The sequence below is a fragment of the Schistocerca cancellata genome, chromosome 2 (genome assembly GCF_023864275.1).
Source record: "Schistocerca cancellata isolate TAMUIC-IGC-003103 chromosome 2, iqSchCanc2.1, whole genome shotgun sequence".
NCBI lineage: Eukaryota > Metazoa > Arthropoda > Insecta > Orthoptera > Acrididae > Schistocerca > Schistocerca cancellata.
Genome location: NC_064627.1, coordinates 419,004,791 through 419,024,155, shown reverse-complemented (window position 1 = coordinate 419,024,155; position 19,365 = coordinate 419,004,791). Strand labels below are relative to the sequence as shown.

Genomic DNA, 19,365 nt, shown 5'->3' with positions numbered 1-19,365 from the left:
ACTGCCGAAGGAATCAACAGACAATGACCCCAACAGTAGTGGGCATGCAGCAACAACCTCAACAAGAAACGGACTCAACAGAAGACGCACTCCAGGCACCAGTATGCAGAGCGTGGCTCTGCATAGGACAACTACACTGAAACTCTACACAGGAAAAACTTATCAGACACCTCAGAAGATGATGGAAATAACAGATTGTGAGGAAATAAAATCCAGAGGAACACTAAAAGCCTACAACATAGGCAAGACACTAAATGAGCTTCACAAAATCACAGATCCAGAAAAAGGGTCTGAAGGTGGCCTAATTACAAGACACCAGTTTTTTCACCCCCAAAGCCAAGGTGCCGAACTTGAAGTTTAACCTACTTCTTTAGAATGTAGAAGGACTAAGAAGCGCTTTAGATTTGACGGAAGGTCATCCTGACAGAGACATTTGCAACGGACAATATAGAAATCCCCAGTTTCCACTCAAAACACATTCCTGCAAAAAAAGGACCTGGAGGAAACCCTACAAAAGGAATATCCTGCTTCTACAATCCAGCAATAGGAATAGCATCTTGCGTATATGAACAAGAAGACACCGTAATAATGGAGACTGAGAGAGAGTGACTTTCACAGGCCCTACACTGAACCCCCACCCTGACGGAGGATGTCACAGCAACCGTGATAACCTCTCTAGAAAAGACAGCCCTGGGAAAAAGTATTATTATAGTGGGAGACCTAAACTGCAGACTAGATAAGAACGATTGCAGAAGTAAGGAACTACTACAGATGGTGGCTGAAGAGGGATTCACACTGGATAACAAGATAGGAAACAACACATACTTCACACATACAATGGTAGCAGCACCATAGACATAATCCTTTACAAAGGCAACAATCTTGAAATAACAGACCACAAGGTGATACATTCTGCTGCAGAGACAACAATAAAGAAACACTGTCTAGTGACATCTACCTTCAAAATGAAAGAACCTAAATGCACACAACGGAAAACAAAGCACACGAGAAGAAACTCCAGAAAGATAGATGAGAATAAAACAGCCGTAAATGGAGACAAGCTTACCGTCTTTAAAAAAAAAATACAGGAAAAGGACCTAGATACTGCAGCAACAGCTCTAGAAGACATAATTAAAGCCGCAACCACCACAACCAACAAGAGAAAGGCAAAGAGGTTGTTCGATCAACAATGCTACACAGAGAGAAAGAGAGTCTTATTAACCCTTCACGTGATTAAACACACACAAAAACAGGATGACCTGATCACATTAGCAGACTCAAAGAATATAAGAACCTCCTAAAGAAAAAAACCGGACAATTTCATGGAACTTGACGCTAGAAGAGTGGTGAAAGAACCACAAGAAAACCCCTACATAGCTCTAAGGCCACGGCAGTCACAGACAATGGGGAAAATACAGATGCCAGTCTGGGAGGACCACTTCACCAACATCCTAAATCAACAAAGAGTCAACAAAGCTCATGAAACAACAAGAAAATATGAAGACATCAGGAGATTCACGGCAGAGGAAATTAGAAACACTAATCAATAATGAAGAACAAGAAGGCAGCAGGGCTGGATGGGATATTCAACGAATACATCCAGCAATTATGGACATTATGAACTTATGCCTGCACACAGGATGAATCCCGCAGAGATGGAGAACCTAGACAATCAGAATGCTGTACAGGGGGAAAGGAGAACCACATGACCCAAACTCGTACCGGGGAATCGCACAAGAGAACAACCTCCTCAAAATTCTGACGAGCCTAATGAAGGTAAGAGTAACAGAATTAATTGACAACAAGATTCCAGACGAACAATTTGAATTCAGGATAGGCCGATGCACCAAACACGCAGTCAAAAACCTCATACATGACATAGAGGAGAAAATAAGACTCCCAAAAGGAAAATTCCACACAGTATTCATCAATTTCACAAAGGTGTTTGACAATCTCAACAGTACTATAACATTTACCAAATTGGAACAGATGGTGGAACAAAACAAGGAACTAAGCATCTTGACGCATAAAATCCTGAGCAAAAACACTATCATAATATCAGACAATGTACCAACCCCGCAAGAAATTACACAGACAAATGAAGTGTTACAAGGAGACCCCCTCAGCCCCCTTCTCTTCAACGTAGCCACAGACAAGATGGTCCTAGCAATAAGAACGCTGGCTCCATCCCTCAACATCTATATACATGCAGACGACATGGTGATGGGATCACATGATACAAGTGAACTACAGAAAGGAATAAATGTTCCTGGAACATGGGCTGAACACAATGGATTGCAGATAAATGCAGAAAAGACTGTCACATGGTCTTCAGGAAAGGAGGAGGCCTATCCACGAAGGACAAAATATACCTCAAACAAGAAACTCTACAAACTAAGAACAGCTTCAAATATCTGGGTGTAACGGTTCAGACAACAGCACACTCATACAGAATCCACAAACACAATGAGCAGCACCCACAACCAAGGCCATAGATGATATTAAGTCTCTAAGCAAATTATCACTGGATACAGCCATGGCCCTATTCAAAGCCAAAATCATTCCTATTCTAACATATGGAATAGAGATAACATGGGAACATGGGAAAAGCTAAGCTATGGAGACCTACTACAAATGGAAAAACTGGAAGCCAGATTCCTGAAGGCAGCCCTCGGAATTTCCAAGTACACCAAGCCAAGACTAGCATACGAACTCGCGAGAGAAACATTTCCAGTAGAAGACCTGAGACGGAAATTCAACTTGCCCTACACAGACAACTGGAAAAAATTACAGCTAGCGAGGATGAAGAAAAAGGAGGAGATAGGGCCACAGTTCAACTCTTCAGAGGCCATGATGAACAGAGCATGGACTGCCACAAACCAGGAGCTGAGACACTTCATAAATTCCATGGTGGTACATGGCTACAGTCACATAATCTGCAGGACGAAGACATACCAGGACCTGGACTCGATATGCACATGTGAACTCTGTGAAAAACATTGTGACTGATAACATGTACTAACGTGTACAATCAATCACAGACAGCTGTATGCATAACTTGTGCGCAATAAAGTTTATTATAAAAATATTTATTTACCTGGAAGACATTAACCTCTTAAGTCATTTCCTGAAAGAACATTAGCATCACAAAAAATCTCCTTGGCCCCCTTTCTGCATATCCCACAGTAATTTGCCCACCCATTCCCACCTACTCTAGCCTCACCAAGAGCAAATCATATAACATCAGAAGAAGAGCAACATGTGAAATGACTCCTGTAGTTTACTAAGTAAAGTATGGTCACTGGATGGTTTTCCACACATAGCATGAGAGTGCTGGAATGGACACAGAACTGCCCGTCTTCATTATGACCACTACCCAGTTGCTGAGCATACACTGCCTGAAAATAAGTACAGTATTTATTCGAATCTAAGCCGCACTCGAATCTAAACCGCACCTTAAAAATGAGCCTCGAAATCAAGGAAAAAAAATTTTCCCGAATCTAAGCCGCACCTGAAATTTGAGACTCGAAATTCAAGGGGAGAGAAAAGTTTTAGACTGCACCTCCAAATCAAAACCACGTTGGTCCATTGTAACATGAGACACAATTTAGGTCGAATGGATGACGTTCAGCTACACTAGTTTGGTTCGAGTCGTAAGCTTAACAGTTAAGCTTTATCAAGTAGCCATGGCTATGTATCAGGCGCTCCATCCGTATTTATATGGGTATCCTTTCTTTTTCACGTGTTGTGTCTGGTTTGAATCAGTTGCTCATTTTGCTTCGATCTGATAAGTGTCGTTCCCTTTGTTATAGGTGTTTATGTCACTATAAGCTGAAAATGCATTATTGTACTGTGTCATGTATTGTTTGTCGCATTCTGATAATGAGTGTTTACGACCTGTCGCCGCTCGCGGCATGGCTTGCTTTTGTGCGCGGCTTACAATAAACAAAAAAGAGAGAGGAATTGTCTCATAAGCAAAACAATGGCAAGAGACTGCTATTTGTTGTTACTTACACTGCTGCTTTCTTTGATAATGATCAACAAGAACCAAGTAATAGACTGTGTATGATAGAAGATGTTCTGAACGAGAGTTTAGCGAAAGTTTTTCTCCATTTGAAAATCTTTGCAGATGCCTCTTTAGGACATTACATTCTGCACAGAAATTAGAGTCACCTTAGATTTAAAAATCTAGTCAGTTGCCGAGCTTCGTTTCTGACTGTATCACTATTCAGCATAAGAATAATATGAATATAAACATGACATGATATGTATATTCTTCCGCGTTTGCTGTTGCCTCACTCTAGTTTCTTAGTTTATTAGGAATACGGAACTTAAATGAGATAGCAGCAAATATGAAAGAATACATGGCATAATGTTTACATTCCTCTACCTTTTCTTTTAATTTATTTACTGACGCAGAGGTTTTGGCGCCAGTATGTATCTTTGGGCCTGCAAAGCATTCCTGTGTAACGCTACATATATTCGACAGCAGAAGTTAGTTGTGGCGGCATCTACCAACATTTTTCAGAACTTCCACTTACTTTGCACTCGATTTTAGCCGTAGGCGGTTTTTTGGATTATGAAAACCGGAAAAAAGTGCGGGTTAGATTCGAATAAATATGGTAATGGCCTGATGTTCTGTCCCTCTGTGATTTCACAATTTTCTAAATTGAATTTTCCTTTTTACAAAACTATTCACTGTTAATGTTCATTTTCAAATTGAAAGCTATCCAGAACTGCTTGTTACGTTATATTGCCCTAAATCATTGTGAACTGTTCCATACTCAAAGTGTACACTTAATATTGATGACTATTAGCTCTAACCCAAATACCAAAAGGTAAGTAACAAGATGGTCAACATCATACCTTCAACTATTTCCTCCAATTCTCTTATACGCGTCTGTAATCTATTTAAAACATGTGAATCATTCACATTGTCTGGAGTTCCAAAATTTATATCTGTGGGCATGTTTTGGTTGCTGGCACCACTTTTCTCACTTCTCTCGAGTTCATCCTGCACAAAATCAATGGAAAATAAAACAGAGTAATTTTGATAATATTACAACAAATATAAACTGCAAAACAAAAAATATTTCTAAGTATGAACAAAACATATTTCAAAACAATCAAAAATGACTCAAACAAAATTAAAATATACCAACTGCAAATACATGGGTAAAAGACATGATAAATGAAAAAGTTTTACTTTTTACTTCATTATACCCCTATCTCTCTCATTCCATGCCTTCTTTTCCAGTCTAAACTTTCCCTTTGAATCCTGCCACAGAAACCTTCAATTCTGCAGGTTTGTGATGCACTATGACTTTTGAGGGAGCTGTTATTCAAGTCAGAAGCTGGTTTGCCCATACTTCGTAACTTTTGTTTTAAGTATTTAGAAACAAAAATCTGTTACTATGGAAGTACTGACAACTAATCTTTATCTAAGGTTGTCACCTGAAAAATAAAGCAGCTGTCACAAACATAGTTAACTACAGCTGTAAATTGGGAAATTCACATTTTAGTAGTACTAGGTCTGCTGTTCTCACAGTCACACACCAAGAACATCACACTTTGATTTTGTCTTTTTTCCATTTTCAGTCATCGTCTCAAATTAATACCGTAAATTTTCATCCACAACAGAAATCAAAATTTCTTTCCTCATGACTTTATTAAAAAAGTTTTGCACATTTCTACACCCTTGAGAGTTGTTGTTGCTGTTTCCAATCCATAGATTGGTTTAATTCAGCTCTCCATTCTAGTCTGTCACATAATCATAATACTCTCTTCATTTTTATATAACTACTGCAACCTACTACAATTTTTACTCCACCCCTCTCCACTCCTCTGTAGCACAAAATTTCAAAGGATTCAATGCTCTTCTCATCTGAACTCTTTACTGTCCACATTTCACTTCTTTACAAGATTTCATTCGATATAAATACCTTAAGAAAAGGCTCCATAAAACTTAAATTCAGTGTTAACAATATCCTCTTTTTCAGAAATGTTTTTCTTGCTATTGCCAGTATGCATTTTATATCTACTCTAGTTTGGGTATAAGTAATTTTTTGCTGTTCAAATCGGAAAATTCATCTACTACTTGTTGTGTCTCATTTCCTAATTGAATTTCCACAGCATCACTTAATTTAATCTGAATATGCACCATCACCATTATTTTACTTTTTTAAATGTACATCTTGTACACTCGTTTCAAGACACCATCCATTCCATTCAACTGCTCTTCCAAATCCTTTGCCATTTCTGAAAGAATTACAATGTCCTCAGCAAAGCTAAAAGTTTTTATCTCTTCTCCACAAATTTCATCTCATTTTCCAAATGTGTCCTTCATTTCCATTATTGCTTGCTTAATGTACAGATTTAGTAACATCAGGGATAGTGTTACATGGCAGTTTATGCTCAAACTGTCATAAAACCTATTTTATAATGTACGAGGGTCACTCCAAAAAAAAAATGCACATTATTATTATTTTTTTAATCCATCTTTTAAGCTACACATTTGAAAGTTTTACAGTGTGTAGATACATCCTTTAGGAACAATATTTTCATTTCTCCACATAATTTCCATCCCTCTCAACTGCCTTACGCCATCTTGGAACCAGCGCCTGTATACATGCACGGCAAAATTCTGGACCAACCTGTTGGAGCCACTGTTTGGCAGTGTGCACAAGGGAGTCATCATCTTCAAACATTGTTCCACGAAGAGAGTCTTTCAGTTTCCCAAAGAGATGATAGTCACATGGAGCCGGGTCAGGACTTTAAGGTGGGTGTTTCAGTGTTGTCCATCTGAGTTTTGTGATCGCTTCCATGGTTTTTTGACTGACATGTGGGCGTGCATTGTTATGCAACAGCAAAACATCCTGCTTTTGTCCGTGTGGTCGAACATGACTCAGTTGGGCTTGAGGTTTCTTCAGTGTCGTCAGATATGCATCAGAATTTATGGTGGTTCCACTCAGCATGATGTCCACAAGCAAGAGTCCTCCGGAATCGAAAAACACTGTAGCCATAACTTTTCCAGTAGAAGGTGTGGTTTTGAATTTTTTATTCTTGGGTGAATTTGCATGATGCCACTCCACTGATTGCCTCTTCGTCTCTGGTGAAAAATGATGAAGCCATGTTTCATCACCTGTCACAATTCTTCCAAGAAATTCATCTCCACCATTCTCGTAATGTTCCAAAAGTTTGCTGCATACCGTTTTTCTTGTTTCTTTGTGAGCCTCTGTCAACATCCTGGGAACCCACCTGGCACAAACCTTTTTTAACGCCAACACTTTCAGTATTCTGCAAACACTTCCTTCCCCTATCCCAACGTAACGTTACAATTTGTTAACTGTGATGCGTCTGTCAGCAGCCACCAATTCGTTAACTCTCTGCACATTGTCTGGAGTGTGTGCAGTACAAGGCCGGCAGCTGCGAGGACAGTCCTCAATATTGCCGTGCCCACTTTCATCACGTAACCTGCTTGCCCACCAACTAACTGTACTACGATCAACAGCAGCATCTCCATACACCTTTTTCAATCTCTTGTGGATGTTTCCCACTGTCTCGTTTTCACAGCACAGGAATTCTATGGCAGCACGTTGCTTCTGATGAATGTCAAGTGTAGCAGCCATCTTGAAGACATGCTGTGATGGCGCCACTCACGGAAACAGGTTGAACTAAGTTTGAAAACAAGCGAGAAGGATGTATCTACACACTGTAAAACTTTCACACAATGAGAATGAAAACTGTATTTTTACAAAAATAGTGTGCATTTCTTTTGGAGTGACCCTCATATATCTTCCTCCAGATGGTATTGACAGACAATGCTCCCTATTACATCAACAGAATCTGGAGAGAGACTATGAAGGAATACACATTTCTATCCCTGTGGGAATCCAATCAAAAGATTTTTCCACAAATTAAATCGATTTCTACGTACCTATACCACACACCAACCTTTCAAATGGATCGAGTGTTTATCAGAATATAAAAGAAAGATGATGAGACTTACCAAACAAAAGCGCTGGCAGGTCGATAGACACACAAACAAACACAAACATACACACAGAAATCTAGCTTTCGCAACCAACGGTTGCCTCGTCAGGAAAGAGGGAAGGAGAAGGAAAGACAAAAGGATATGGGTTTTAAGGGAGAGGGTCTGCTTGTGTCTGTGTATATGCGGATGGATATGTGTGTGTGTGCGAGTGTATACCTGTCCTTTTTTCCCCCTAAGGCAAGTCTTTCCGCTCCCGGGATTGGAATGACTCCTTACCCTCTCCCTTAAAACCCATATCCTTTTGTCTTTCCTTCTCCTTCCCTCTTTCCTGACGAGGCAACCGTTGATTGCGAAAGCTAGATTTCTGTGTGTATGTTTGTGTTTGTTTGTGTGTCTATCGACGTGCCAGCGCTTTTGTTTGGTAAGTCTCATCATCTTTCTTTTTAAATATATTTTTCCCATGTGGAATGTTTCCCTCTATTATATTCAGAATATAAAAGGATTTATAACGACTTGCCTCATACTTCTACAGGATGTGTGGCAAGAATGTATGGCACTAACCACTTTATGACTGCATCTTTCATTCAAGAATAAGCAATGAAATCCCTGCAACATTATGTCTGATCATGTCCAGATCTGGGAACTACAGTGCCTTGTGCAGACTACCATGAACATTACAAAAGAAATGGCTGTGTTTGGAATGGTGGCCTGACTGGGAAGCATGGGGTGTTGATGAACAGCATCACTTTACATTCAGTGATGAATCATCATTCTGCATTATCTTGGCTGATCGACATTGGCAAATATGGCAGTGACCTGAGGAGACATTCCATTTTTTCAATGTTTTAGAGAGGGATGCCAGTGTTACTCTTGGCACCATGGTGTAGGGAGCCATCGGGTATGACTTAGGGCATAGGTGGTAGCGATTGAGGGTTTTCTGACAGCACAATGGTGCACCGCAGACATCCTGCATCCTCATGTAACAGTATCGTGGTGTCATTTTTAACAGCACAGTGCTCGCCCACACAAGACGTGTGTCTATGAACCGTCTGTGAGATGTCACTCCCATGGCCACGAAGCTTCCCCAATCTGTCCCTAACTGAACATGTGTGGGACCAGCTTAGATGTCATTTCCAACCCAGTCCCAGTATACAGGAAATCAATGAACAGTTACAACAGTAGTGGGCGATCTTGCTTCAGAAGATGACATAATGACTTTTTAACATCCTTCCCAACCAAATCAGTGCATGCATCAATGCCATAGAGGATGCATCATAATGACAAGCTGGCTCATCTTTGTAAAATTGACTAGTTACTATAATCACTGAAATAAACCACTCAGCGTTGAAGTTTCATTTTATTTCCTACTCCACTTTTAGGTGCTTCACTTATTTTGTCAGGCAGTGTAATATAATAGCATCTGTGCATATAAAAGGAGAACTGCAAACAGTAAAAGTGAGTGGCATATCTACTGGGGATTGGAGTTTAGGATAGGACTTTTAGAATAAAGAAGAATGAAAAAATCCAAGCCTGCCTTAACAGTTTGTGCATGGTATTCACAGTTCACTTCTTTATAGGATTAAACTCTCCCCCTTCTTAGCAGCCATTGGACACAAATCATAGTAGCGATTGTGTTATTTACATTTAACACACATAACTGCAGTCTCAGGCTGCCGGGGCCACACTGCAAGCAGCAGCGCATGATGAGAGATGCAGCCAGGTGGGGGAGGGGGAGGGGGGTAAGGAGGAGTCTGAGGCAAAGAGAGGGAGGGATAGCAGGGCAGGGGTGTAGGATGGTAAACTGTAGCCTGTGGAAGCATACAGGGATGAAGTGGAGAGAGGGTCAAGCAGTTAGGTGCAGTCGGAAGGTTAGACAGAGGGTGATGGAGGGTTAGTCGAAAAGGATAGAGGTAAAAAGACTGTGGGTGCATTAGTAGAATGGAGGACTGTGTCGTGCTAGAATGGGAACAGGCAAGAGGCTAGAGGGTAAGGGCAAAGACTAACAAAGGTTGAAGCCAGGAGAGTTACGGGAAAGTAGGATCAACTGCAGGGGGCGTTCCCATCTGAGTAATTCAGAAAAGTTGGTGTTGATGGGGCTGTGAAGCAGACACTGAAATAAAGAATGTTGTGTTGAGCGGCTTGCTCAGCACTCGGGTGGTCCGGCTGTTTCTTGGCCAAAGTGTGCCAGTGCCCTATCACGCAGACAGACAGCTTGTTGGTTGTCATGCCCATCTATAATGCAGTACAGTGGTTGCCGCTTAGCTTGCAGATCACATGTCTGGTTTCACAGTTTTCCCTGTCTTTGATAGGATAGATGATACTTGTGACCAGACTGGAGTAGGTGGTGATGGAGTCTTTGACAGTAGGTAGGCTTCACCACTGTTGTTTTGAACCACAAGGATTAACTGCTGGAAGCACTCCATCAGCTGTCAGATTCAACCACCTACAAACCCTGCCGCAGTGAACCCGCTCCAGAAATCCAGAAAGCTCTTCAGTCTTCCCTCAAATCCTTAAGCCCATTCCAGAATCTCTCCCCCAAGTCCATCATTCTCCTCACTCCTACTATACCCGGCACTCCTACCTTCTGCATGTGTCCTAAGTCCATAAACCCAATCACCCAGGCTGCCTCATTGTGGCTAGTTACTGTGCCCCCATTGACAGAATCTCTGCTCTCATAGATTAATGCCTTCAGCCTATTACAGGCAACCTACACTGGTATATAAAAGACACCAACCATATTATCTGCCGACTCTCCATAATTCCTGTTCCTTTACCACATGGTGCCCTGCTCATCACAATTGATGCCACCTTCCCTTGCACTAACATCCCTAATGACCATGGACTTACCGCTATTGAATGCTACCTTTTGCAATGCCTGATGGAATCCAAACCCACACCCTACTTCCTAGTTGCCATGACCAACTATATCTTCGCCCACAATTACTTTTCTTTTGAAGGCATTACCTACAAAAAACATCCAGGGCTCAGCTATGGGCACTCGCATGACACCATCCTTTACTAAACTATACATGGTCCATCTAGAGGAATCTTTCCTTAACACCCAGAATCCCAAACCCCTCACCTGATTCATGTTCACTGATGATGTCTTCGTGACCTGAATCATGTGTGAGAATAACCTGTCCACATTCTTCCAGAAACTCAACGCCTCCTACCCATTCACTTCACCTGGTTCCACTCAACCCAACAAGCCACCTTCCTCGATGTTGACCTCCACCTCAAAGATGGCTACGTCAGCACCTCTGTCTATATCAAACCTGCTTACCACTAGCAGTATCTCCACTTTGACAGCTGCCACCAATTCCATACCATGAAGTCCCTTCCATTCAACCTAGCTACCTGTGGCCTTCACATCTGTAGTGATAAGTTGTCCCTCTCAAAATACACCCAGGGTCCCACTGAGGCTTTCAAAAACAGGAATTACCCTCCCAACCTTGTACAGAAACTGATTCCCGGTCCCTTATCTCTCCAGTCACCCACCACCTCCCAAGGTCCCACTGTGTATTTCCCTTGTGACTGAGTACTACCCAGGACTGGAGCAACTGAACCACATTTTCTGCCAAGGTTTTGACTACCTCTCGTCGTGTCCTAAAATGAGGAATGTTCTACCCACTATCCTTCCCATCCCTCCCACAATGGTATTCTGCCTCATTCCAGTCCAGTCACAAGCATCATCTATCCCAACATAGATGGGGCTACTTGTGAAACCAGTCATGTGATCTACAAGCTAAGCTGTGACCACTGTGTTGCATTATACATGAACATGATACCTGTCTGTCCACATGTATGGCCACCAACAAACTGTGGCCAAGAAACAGCCAGACCAGCCCATCGCTGAGCACACCTCTCAACACAATTTTCTTCAATTCAATGACTGCATCACAACCTGTGCCATCTGGATACTTCCCATCAACACCAACTTTTCGGAAATGCACATGTGGGAGCTCCCCTGCAATATACCCTATGTTCCCATAACCCTCCAGGCCTCAACCTTCATTAGTCTGTTTCCTTATCCTCTAACCCCCTCCCTGTTCCCATTCCAGCACTAAACAGTCCTCTATTCCACCAATCCACCCAAAGTCTTTTACCTCTCTGCTTTTGTGCTAACATCCCCAATTGCATCTAGCTGCCCAACCCTCTCTCCACTTCATCCCTGTATGCTCCTGCAAGCAGCACTTTATTATCCCCCACCCCTACTCTGTTGTCACTCCCTCTCCCCTCCCTGCCCCAACCTCCTCCTTACCCCCACCACCCAGTTGTGTCTCCCATCATGCACTGCTATTTGCAGTGTGGCCTCACCAGTCTGAGATTACGGTCACTTGTATGTGAGTTGCATTTGTGTGAGTGTGTGCATGTATGTTCTGTCTCCAACAAAGGACTTGTTAGCCAATAACTCATTTCATGGCAGTCTTTTTGTTGTGCCTATCTGCGACTCTGCATCTCTGCTATATGGAGGAAAGCAACAATCCTTTTCATTATACTATTACATTCCATCCTGGATCTTCTGTTGTGATATATACATTTCACAGTCTACAAATGCCATTAGTCAAATGCAAGGTAAAATTATGCGACCAAATTTTGTTTTAACTGTGATTACACTTTGACAAATTAATCTACCACTTCCCTGAATACATTTCTAAGATAAAGGGGTTGTTCTCAAACAGTGGTACCTGTCAGTTGGTTTCTGTCTATAATGCAGAAGATTAGCCTTCCACCAGGCAATATTCAGCTCTCTCCATTAGTGAACAACAGAAATATTTGTGATACATTAACAAAAATATTAAATGACCCTCTCCCTACACCTTTGCTTTCCTTTGTGTGTGTGTGTGTGTGTGTGTGTGTGTGTGGGGGGGGGGGGGGGGGGGGGGAGTGGAAAGGAAGGCATGTATGTGCTGCAGGTTTTCAAGAAATAAATAAGTTTGAATCTGTGATTATTTCTCTCTCTACTATTTGATACCTCTTTTCTTATAGAAAAAGCATATTTGCTCATGCCACTTTTCATAAAAACCACATCATATACTCAAAATTAAGAGTCTGCTTACTAACACGTCTGCAGAGAAAGCTAATGTTGCAACATCTCACTCTCTAGATCAAAGAATAACCCTCAGATCTTATAGGCTACATCCTTTAAAACGGAGGGAAGTTACAAAGCATTAATTTTGTAGCCATACAGAGAAGTTTGTGTAGCCCAAGAAATCGAAATCTAAAACACCACAAAGGCAAACTGAAATAAGGATCACACACTAAAAACCCTTCTTATACACAAAATCCATAACCTTAATATCTATATACTGGCTGCAATTTTTTTACCATAGGAAAACTTTCAGCTATTGACTGCTCTGAAAGCTCTCCAGAAGTCTCTTTCTTTTCTTTCTCTGCCTTTTCACCCACATTTTCCAAATGTTTCGTCTTGTTCTTAGCATTTGAAGCTTGTTTCTTCTTCAAAAATGCGGCAAACTGGAAAATACCAAAACAGAAAAAAAGATAACTACATATGTATCATTTAACATGTAAAAAGATGGAACTTGACACACAGTCATGATTTTCTTCACAAAAGCATTGCAACAGCATTGTGCATTGTCTATAAGAAAGTTACTGCCCAAAATGAATTATGAATGATGGTCTGTCACGTGTATTCTTCACAAATAGAAATTTATCAATAACATATGGTTAATCTTATAAAATCCAAACAGCTTTTAGACCTGTGAAACTAAGACTTTGTCAAATGGCTCTGAGCACTATGGTACTTAACATTTGAGGTCATCAGTCCCCTAGACTTAGAACTACTTACACCTAATTAACCTAAGGACATCACACACATCCATGCCCAAGACAGGATTCGAATGTGCGACCGTAGCAGCAGCACGGTTCTGGACTGAAGCGCCTAGAACAGCTCGGCCACAGCAGCTGGCTAAGACTTTGTCCTGAAAACTTCTTAACCTCACTATGATAAACTATTGGAGCCCATGGGATACACAAGAACACACACTTTCAATATTACACTCCTGGAAATGGAAAAAAGAACACATTGACACCGGTGTGTCAGACCCACCATACTTGCTCCGGACATTGCGAGAGGGCTGTACAAGCAATGATCACACGCACGGCACAGCGGACACACCAGGAACCGCGGTGTTGGCCGTCGAATGGCGCTAGCTGCGCAGCATTTGTGCACCGCCAACGTCAGTGTCAGCCAGTTTGCCGTGGCATACGGAGCTCCATCGCAGTCTTTAACACTGGTAGCATGCCACGACAGTGTGGACGTGAACCGTATGTGCAGTTGACGGACTTTGAGCGAGGGCGTATAGTGGGCATGCGGGAGGCCGGGTGGACGTACCGCCGAATTGCTCAACACGTGGGGCGTGAGGTCTCCACAGTACATCGATGTTGTCGCCAGTGGTCGGCGGAAGGTGCACGTGCCCGTCGACCTGGGACCGGACCGCAGCGACGCACGGATGCACGCCAAGACCGTAGGATCCTACGCAGTGCCGTAGGGGACCGCACCGCCACTTCCCAGCAAATTAGGGACACTGTTGCTCCTGGGGTATCGGCGAGGACCATTCGCAACCGTCTCCATGAAGCTGGGCTACGGTCCCGCACACCGTTAGGCCGTCTTCCGCTCACGCCCCAACATCGTGCAGCCCGCCTCCAGTGGTGTCGCGACAGGCGTGAATGGAGGGACGAATGGAGACGTGTCGTCTTCAGCGATGAGAGTCGCTTCTGCCTTGGTGCCAATGATGGTCGCATGCGTGTTTGGCGCCGTGCAGGTGAGCGCCACAATCAGGACTGCATACGACCGAGGCACACAGGGCCAACACCCGGCTTCATGGTGTGGGGAGCGATCTCCTACACTGGCCGTACACCACTGGTGATCGTCGAGGGGACACTGAATAGTGTACGGTACATCCAAACCGTCATCGAACCCATCGTTCTACCATTCCTAGACCGGCAAGGGAACTTGCTGTTCCAACAGGACAATGCACGTCCGCATGTATCCCGTGCCACCCAACGTGCTCTAGAAGGTGTAAGTCAACTACCCTGGCCAGCAAGATCTCCGGATCTGTCCCCCATTGAGCATGTTTGGGACTGGATGAAGCGTCGTCTCACGCGGTCTGAACGTCCAGCACGAACGCTGGTCCAACTGAGGCGCCAGGTGGAAATGGCATGGCAAGCCGTTCCACAGGACTACATCCAGCATCTCTACGATCGTCTCCATGGGAGAATAGCAGCCTGCATTGCTGCGAAAGGTGGATATACACTGTACTAGTGCCGACATTGTGCATGCTCTGTTGCCTGTGTCTATGTGCCTGTGGTTCTGTCAGTGTGATCATGTGATGTATCTGACCCCAGGAATGTGTCAATAAAGTTTCCCCTTCCTGGGACAATGAATTCACGCTGTTCTTATTTCAATTTCCAGGAGTGTATATTAATATCAACAAAAACACTAAATTTGTTCACGCCAACAAGAAAACAAAAAACGCAGTTTTTAATTTCCACTTAAATGTATTATTTCTCCCCAGATGAAAAATTTCAACAGAGCAAAGACCACACAGATATAAATGCAAAATTTCAAAAAACATCCAAACACCTCGCATATGTTTATAAAAAAATGGCATACATAGTACAAGCTCTTAGCAATCGCTAATCAACTATACTATGTACTATATGTACATGTTTTCTGCAGGCAACAATTAGACCAGCTGATGTCAATAAAACCAGCAGACTAGAATTGCAGCAATCACAGGTGAGCCTACACAATTTGGCAAGCTGCTCTTGCTCTACAGCTGTCTTTAGTTGACATTATAGGATGAGCCAGCTTCACCTCTCTCCATGGTACTACTACACATGAAGGGTAAAAACTGTATAGCAAATTTAGCTGGAAGGAGTACACAACAGAAATGATGACAGGTCCAAACAAATCTTTGTTTGATATGCAAATGTTGTCTGATAGGTGAAACAAAAACCAAAAATAAATAAATAAATGTGGAATGATTTGTCTAATTTTAATTCATAATGTCATATAGTGTTACATTCCAGGATGACCCACTGAGCTGGCTTAAAATTTTCCACGAGAAAAAGCATGTAATACAAATTAATTGAGGTCAAACAAAACTTTAGGCCAAACAGGCCTTCATCACTATTACATAAAACACACACACACACACACACACACACACACACACACACACACACACACACACACACAAGACCACAGTCTCTGGTGGCCAAAAACAGCCTGTGAGCAGTGCACACAGGGAGAAGCAAACTGGGTGGTTGGGATAAGGAGGAAGCAAGGACAGGCAATGGGAGCAATAGTACAGTAGGGGTGGGGGATGGTAAAGTGCTGCCTGTGGGAGCATGCAGGGATGAGGTGAGGAGACGGTAGGGTGGCTAGATGCAGCCGGGAGGTTAGATGGAGGGCAGGGAAGTGGGGGTGGGGAAGCAGAAAAAGATAGTATTAAGAAGACAGTGGTGCATTTGTGGAACAGAGGGATCTGTAGTGCTGGAATGGGAACAGGGAAGAGGATAGTTGGGTAAAGGACAATGACTCACGAAAGTTGAGGCCAGGAGTGTTATGGGAATGTAGGACTTATTGTAGGGAGAGTAACCACCTACACAATTCACAAAAGCTCATGTTGGTTGGAACAATTCAGCTGGCACACACTGTGAAGCCTCATTGATATGATGAACACAGTGTTGTGCAGCGTGCTGAGCAACTGCGTGGTCCAGCTGTTTCTTGGCCACAATTTGTTGGCAGTCATTCATGACAGCTGTTTCTTGGCAACAGTTTGTTGATGGCCATTCATGAGGACAGACAGCTTGTTGGTTGTCATGGCCATGTAGAGTGCCAGAGTCAGTGGAGGAAATGGTTGGTATCTTTTATATGGGAGGGTAGGTCATGGGTAATAGGCTAGAGGTGTTGCTCTACAGGTGCAGTGGTTGCAGTTTAGCTTGTACAGATGGGGGATAGGTGATGCTTCTGACCGGACTGAAGTAGGTGGTGATGAGAGGATGTATGTGACAGGACTTGGATCTACATCTATTACAGAGCCATGAAGCAAGTGGTTGGGGCAGGAGTGGAGTAGAATGAGGATATTGTGTAAATAACAATACCACTATGGGAGGGATGGGAAGGACAGTGGGTAAGACATTCCTCATTTCAGGGCACAACAAGAGGTAGTCAAAACCCTGACAGAGAATATAATTCAGTTGCTCTAGTCCTGGTCGGTACTGAGTTATGCGGGTAATGCTCCTCTGTGGCCATATGGAGAGACTTTGGGAAGTTGTGGGTGGCTGGAGAGAAAAGGGACAGGAGGTCCATTTTTGTACAAAGTTGGGGTGCTAATTAGGGTGATGGCCTCAGTGAGACATTTGGTATATTTCATGAGGGACTCAACCCAGATCATGAAGATGTCATCAATGAATTTGAATCAGATGAGGCGTTTGGGATTCTGGGTGGTCAGGAAGGATTCCTCCAGATGGCCCATTAATAGGCTGGCATAGGATGGTACGATGCGGGTGTTCATAGCCGTACCCTGGATTTGTTTGTAGGTGAGAAGTAGTTGTGGGTATGATACAGTTGATCATGACAACTAGGTTGTTAGTTTGGAATCCATCAGGCACTGGAAAGGTAGTGTTCAACAGTGGCAAAGTCATGGTCATTATGGATGTTAGTGTACAGGGATGTGGCATCAATAGTGACAAGCAGGGCATCCTGTGATAATGGCACAGGAATTGTGGAGAGTCAGTGGAGGAAATGGTTGGTATCCTTCATATAGGAGGGTAGGTCATGGGTAATATGGTGGAGTCATTGGTCTCTGAGAGCAGAGACTCTCTCAGTGGAGGCACAGTATATGGTCATGTTGGGACATCCTGGGTGGTTGGGGTTATGAAACTCAGGTAGCATGCAGACAGTAGGAATGAGGGAAGCGGTAGGAGTAAGGAGAGAGAGATGGACTCCAGGGAAAGGTTCTGAAATTGGCCTAAGGATTTGGGGAGACTCTGGAGAGTCTCCTGGATTTCTGGAATGGGGCCACTGTGGCACAGTTTGTAGGTGGATGAATCTGACAGCTGGTGGAACCCTTCTACCAGATAATCCTGGCAATTCAAAACAACAGTGGTGGATCCTTTGTCAGCAGGTGGGATTATAAGGTCAGGTAGTGGATTGAGGTTCCTGGGGTCGGATGTAAGGTTAGTTTGCATGCAGAGAGATTTGGGGAATGATGGTGATGCCAGGTTCGAGGTTAAGAAATTCTGGAAAGTTAACAGAGGGTGATTTAGGGGCTGTGGGGGTGGATCACAGCTGGATGGAAGAGTCCGCTAAGTCATGCAGCATTCAACATTGGTCTTTGGTTGAGTCTGATTGGTACGGTTGGTAGCAGAAAAATGTTTCTACTGTAAGGGCAGGAAAAAGAGAGAAGGTCTTTATCAAGTACTGCATTATTGGATTTGGGAGTTGGGTAAAAGCTGAGTCCTTTGGAAGGGGCTGATACTTCTGTGGGGCTAAAGCTTTTGGAGAAAAGGTTCATGATTGAGTTTTGGGTCTATTTAGGTTCTGGATCCAGTATGGTGGTGGAAGGAAGGTTTTGAGAGTTGGGTAAATTTAGTAGATCAGCAAGGCAGGGTTTTTCAGTTATGAGAGACTGTGGGGGAGGTTTGAAGGTCATTGTAGAAGTAGTGGATAACAGTAGTCAGTGGTGGGAGTAGGAAGTGAACAGGGTGGAGAGTTTTTTGAGATCGGGTTGTGCATGCTGCTCTAGTTCTTGGAGGGCAGGAGTTTCAATGTGTGATATGGGATAAAAGAATTTGGGATTGCATAGCAGGAAGTGTTATGGATAAAGAGGAGGTATTTCAAGGGGGTTTGGGCCTGACTGACATGGGTTTTGTAGGTGTGGGTTAAGGGCTGGCGGAATCTGAACAGATGCTGGTCATTATGGAAGGAGGGTTTGTAGCTGGAGACATGTAATTTGACGGTAAGGCTATTTGGAGGGATTCCATGAGCCAAGCAACAATGGAGGAAAAGTATGTGGGACTGGGTTCTGGATACAGATAAGGAAACATTTCTGTATTGACACAGATGGCAGAACAAGGATTCATGATGTAGGATAAAAATGCATAAAAATATGTAAATGATGCAGAAATAAGTCTGAAAATATTCACAAAAATACATCTAAACATGTGGGAAAAATCACGAGTTGGATGGAATGGATGAAGTACAGAGAAACAATATGACATCTGAGGAAGTAAGCCGATAGTAAAAGTTGAAAACCATCTGAAATTGACATTAAAACACTATGAGAAAAAGAAGAAATAAATAAAGGTGGATAAGTGTGAAGGGGGACAGCAGATGTGAG

At 43.0% G+C, this 19,365-nt stretch overlaps 1 protein-coding gene across 1 annotated transcript in view; it reads right to left on the bottom strand.

The window, feature by feature from the left end:
• Nucleotides 1-19,365, bottom strand: part of LOC126154495 (A-kinase anchor protein 9-like) — a 510,657-nt gene that overhangs the window by 452,648 nt on the left and 38,644 nt on the right. Inside the window, exons 2-3 of the mRNA XM_049916148.1 lie at nucleotides 13,322-13,468; nucleotides 4,867-5,014 (exon numbers count right to left, since the gene is read on the bottom strand). Coding sequence (XP_049772105.1) covers nucleotides 4,867-5,014; nucleotides 13,322-13,468 — 295 coding nt within the window. The remainder of the gene's footprint in view (nucleotides 1-4,866; nucleotides 5,015-13,321; nucleotides 13,469-19,365) is intronic.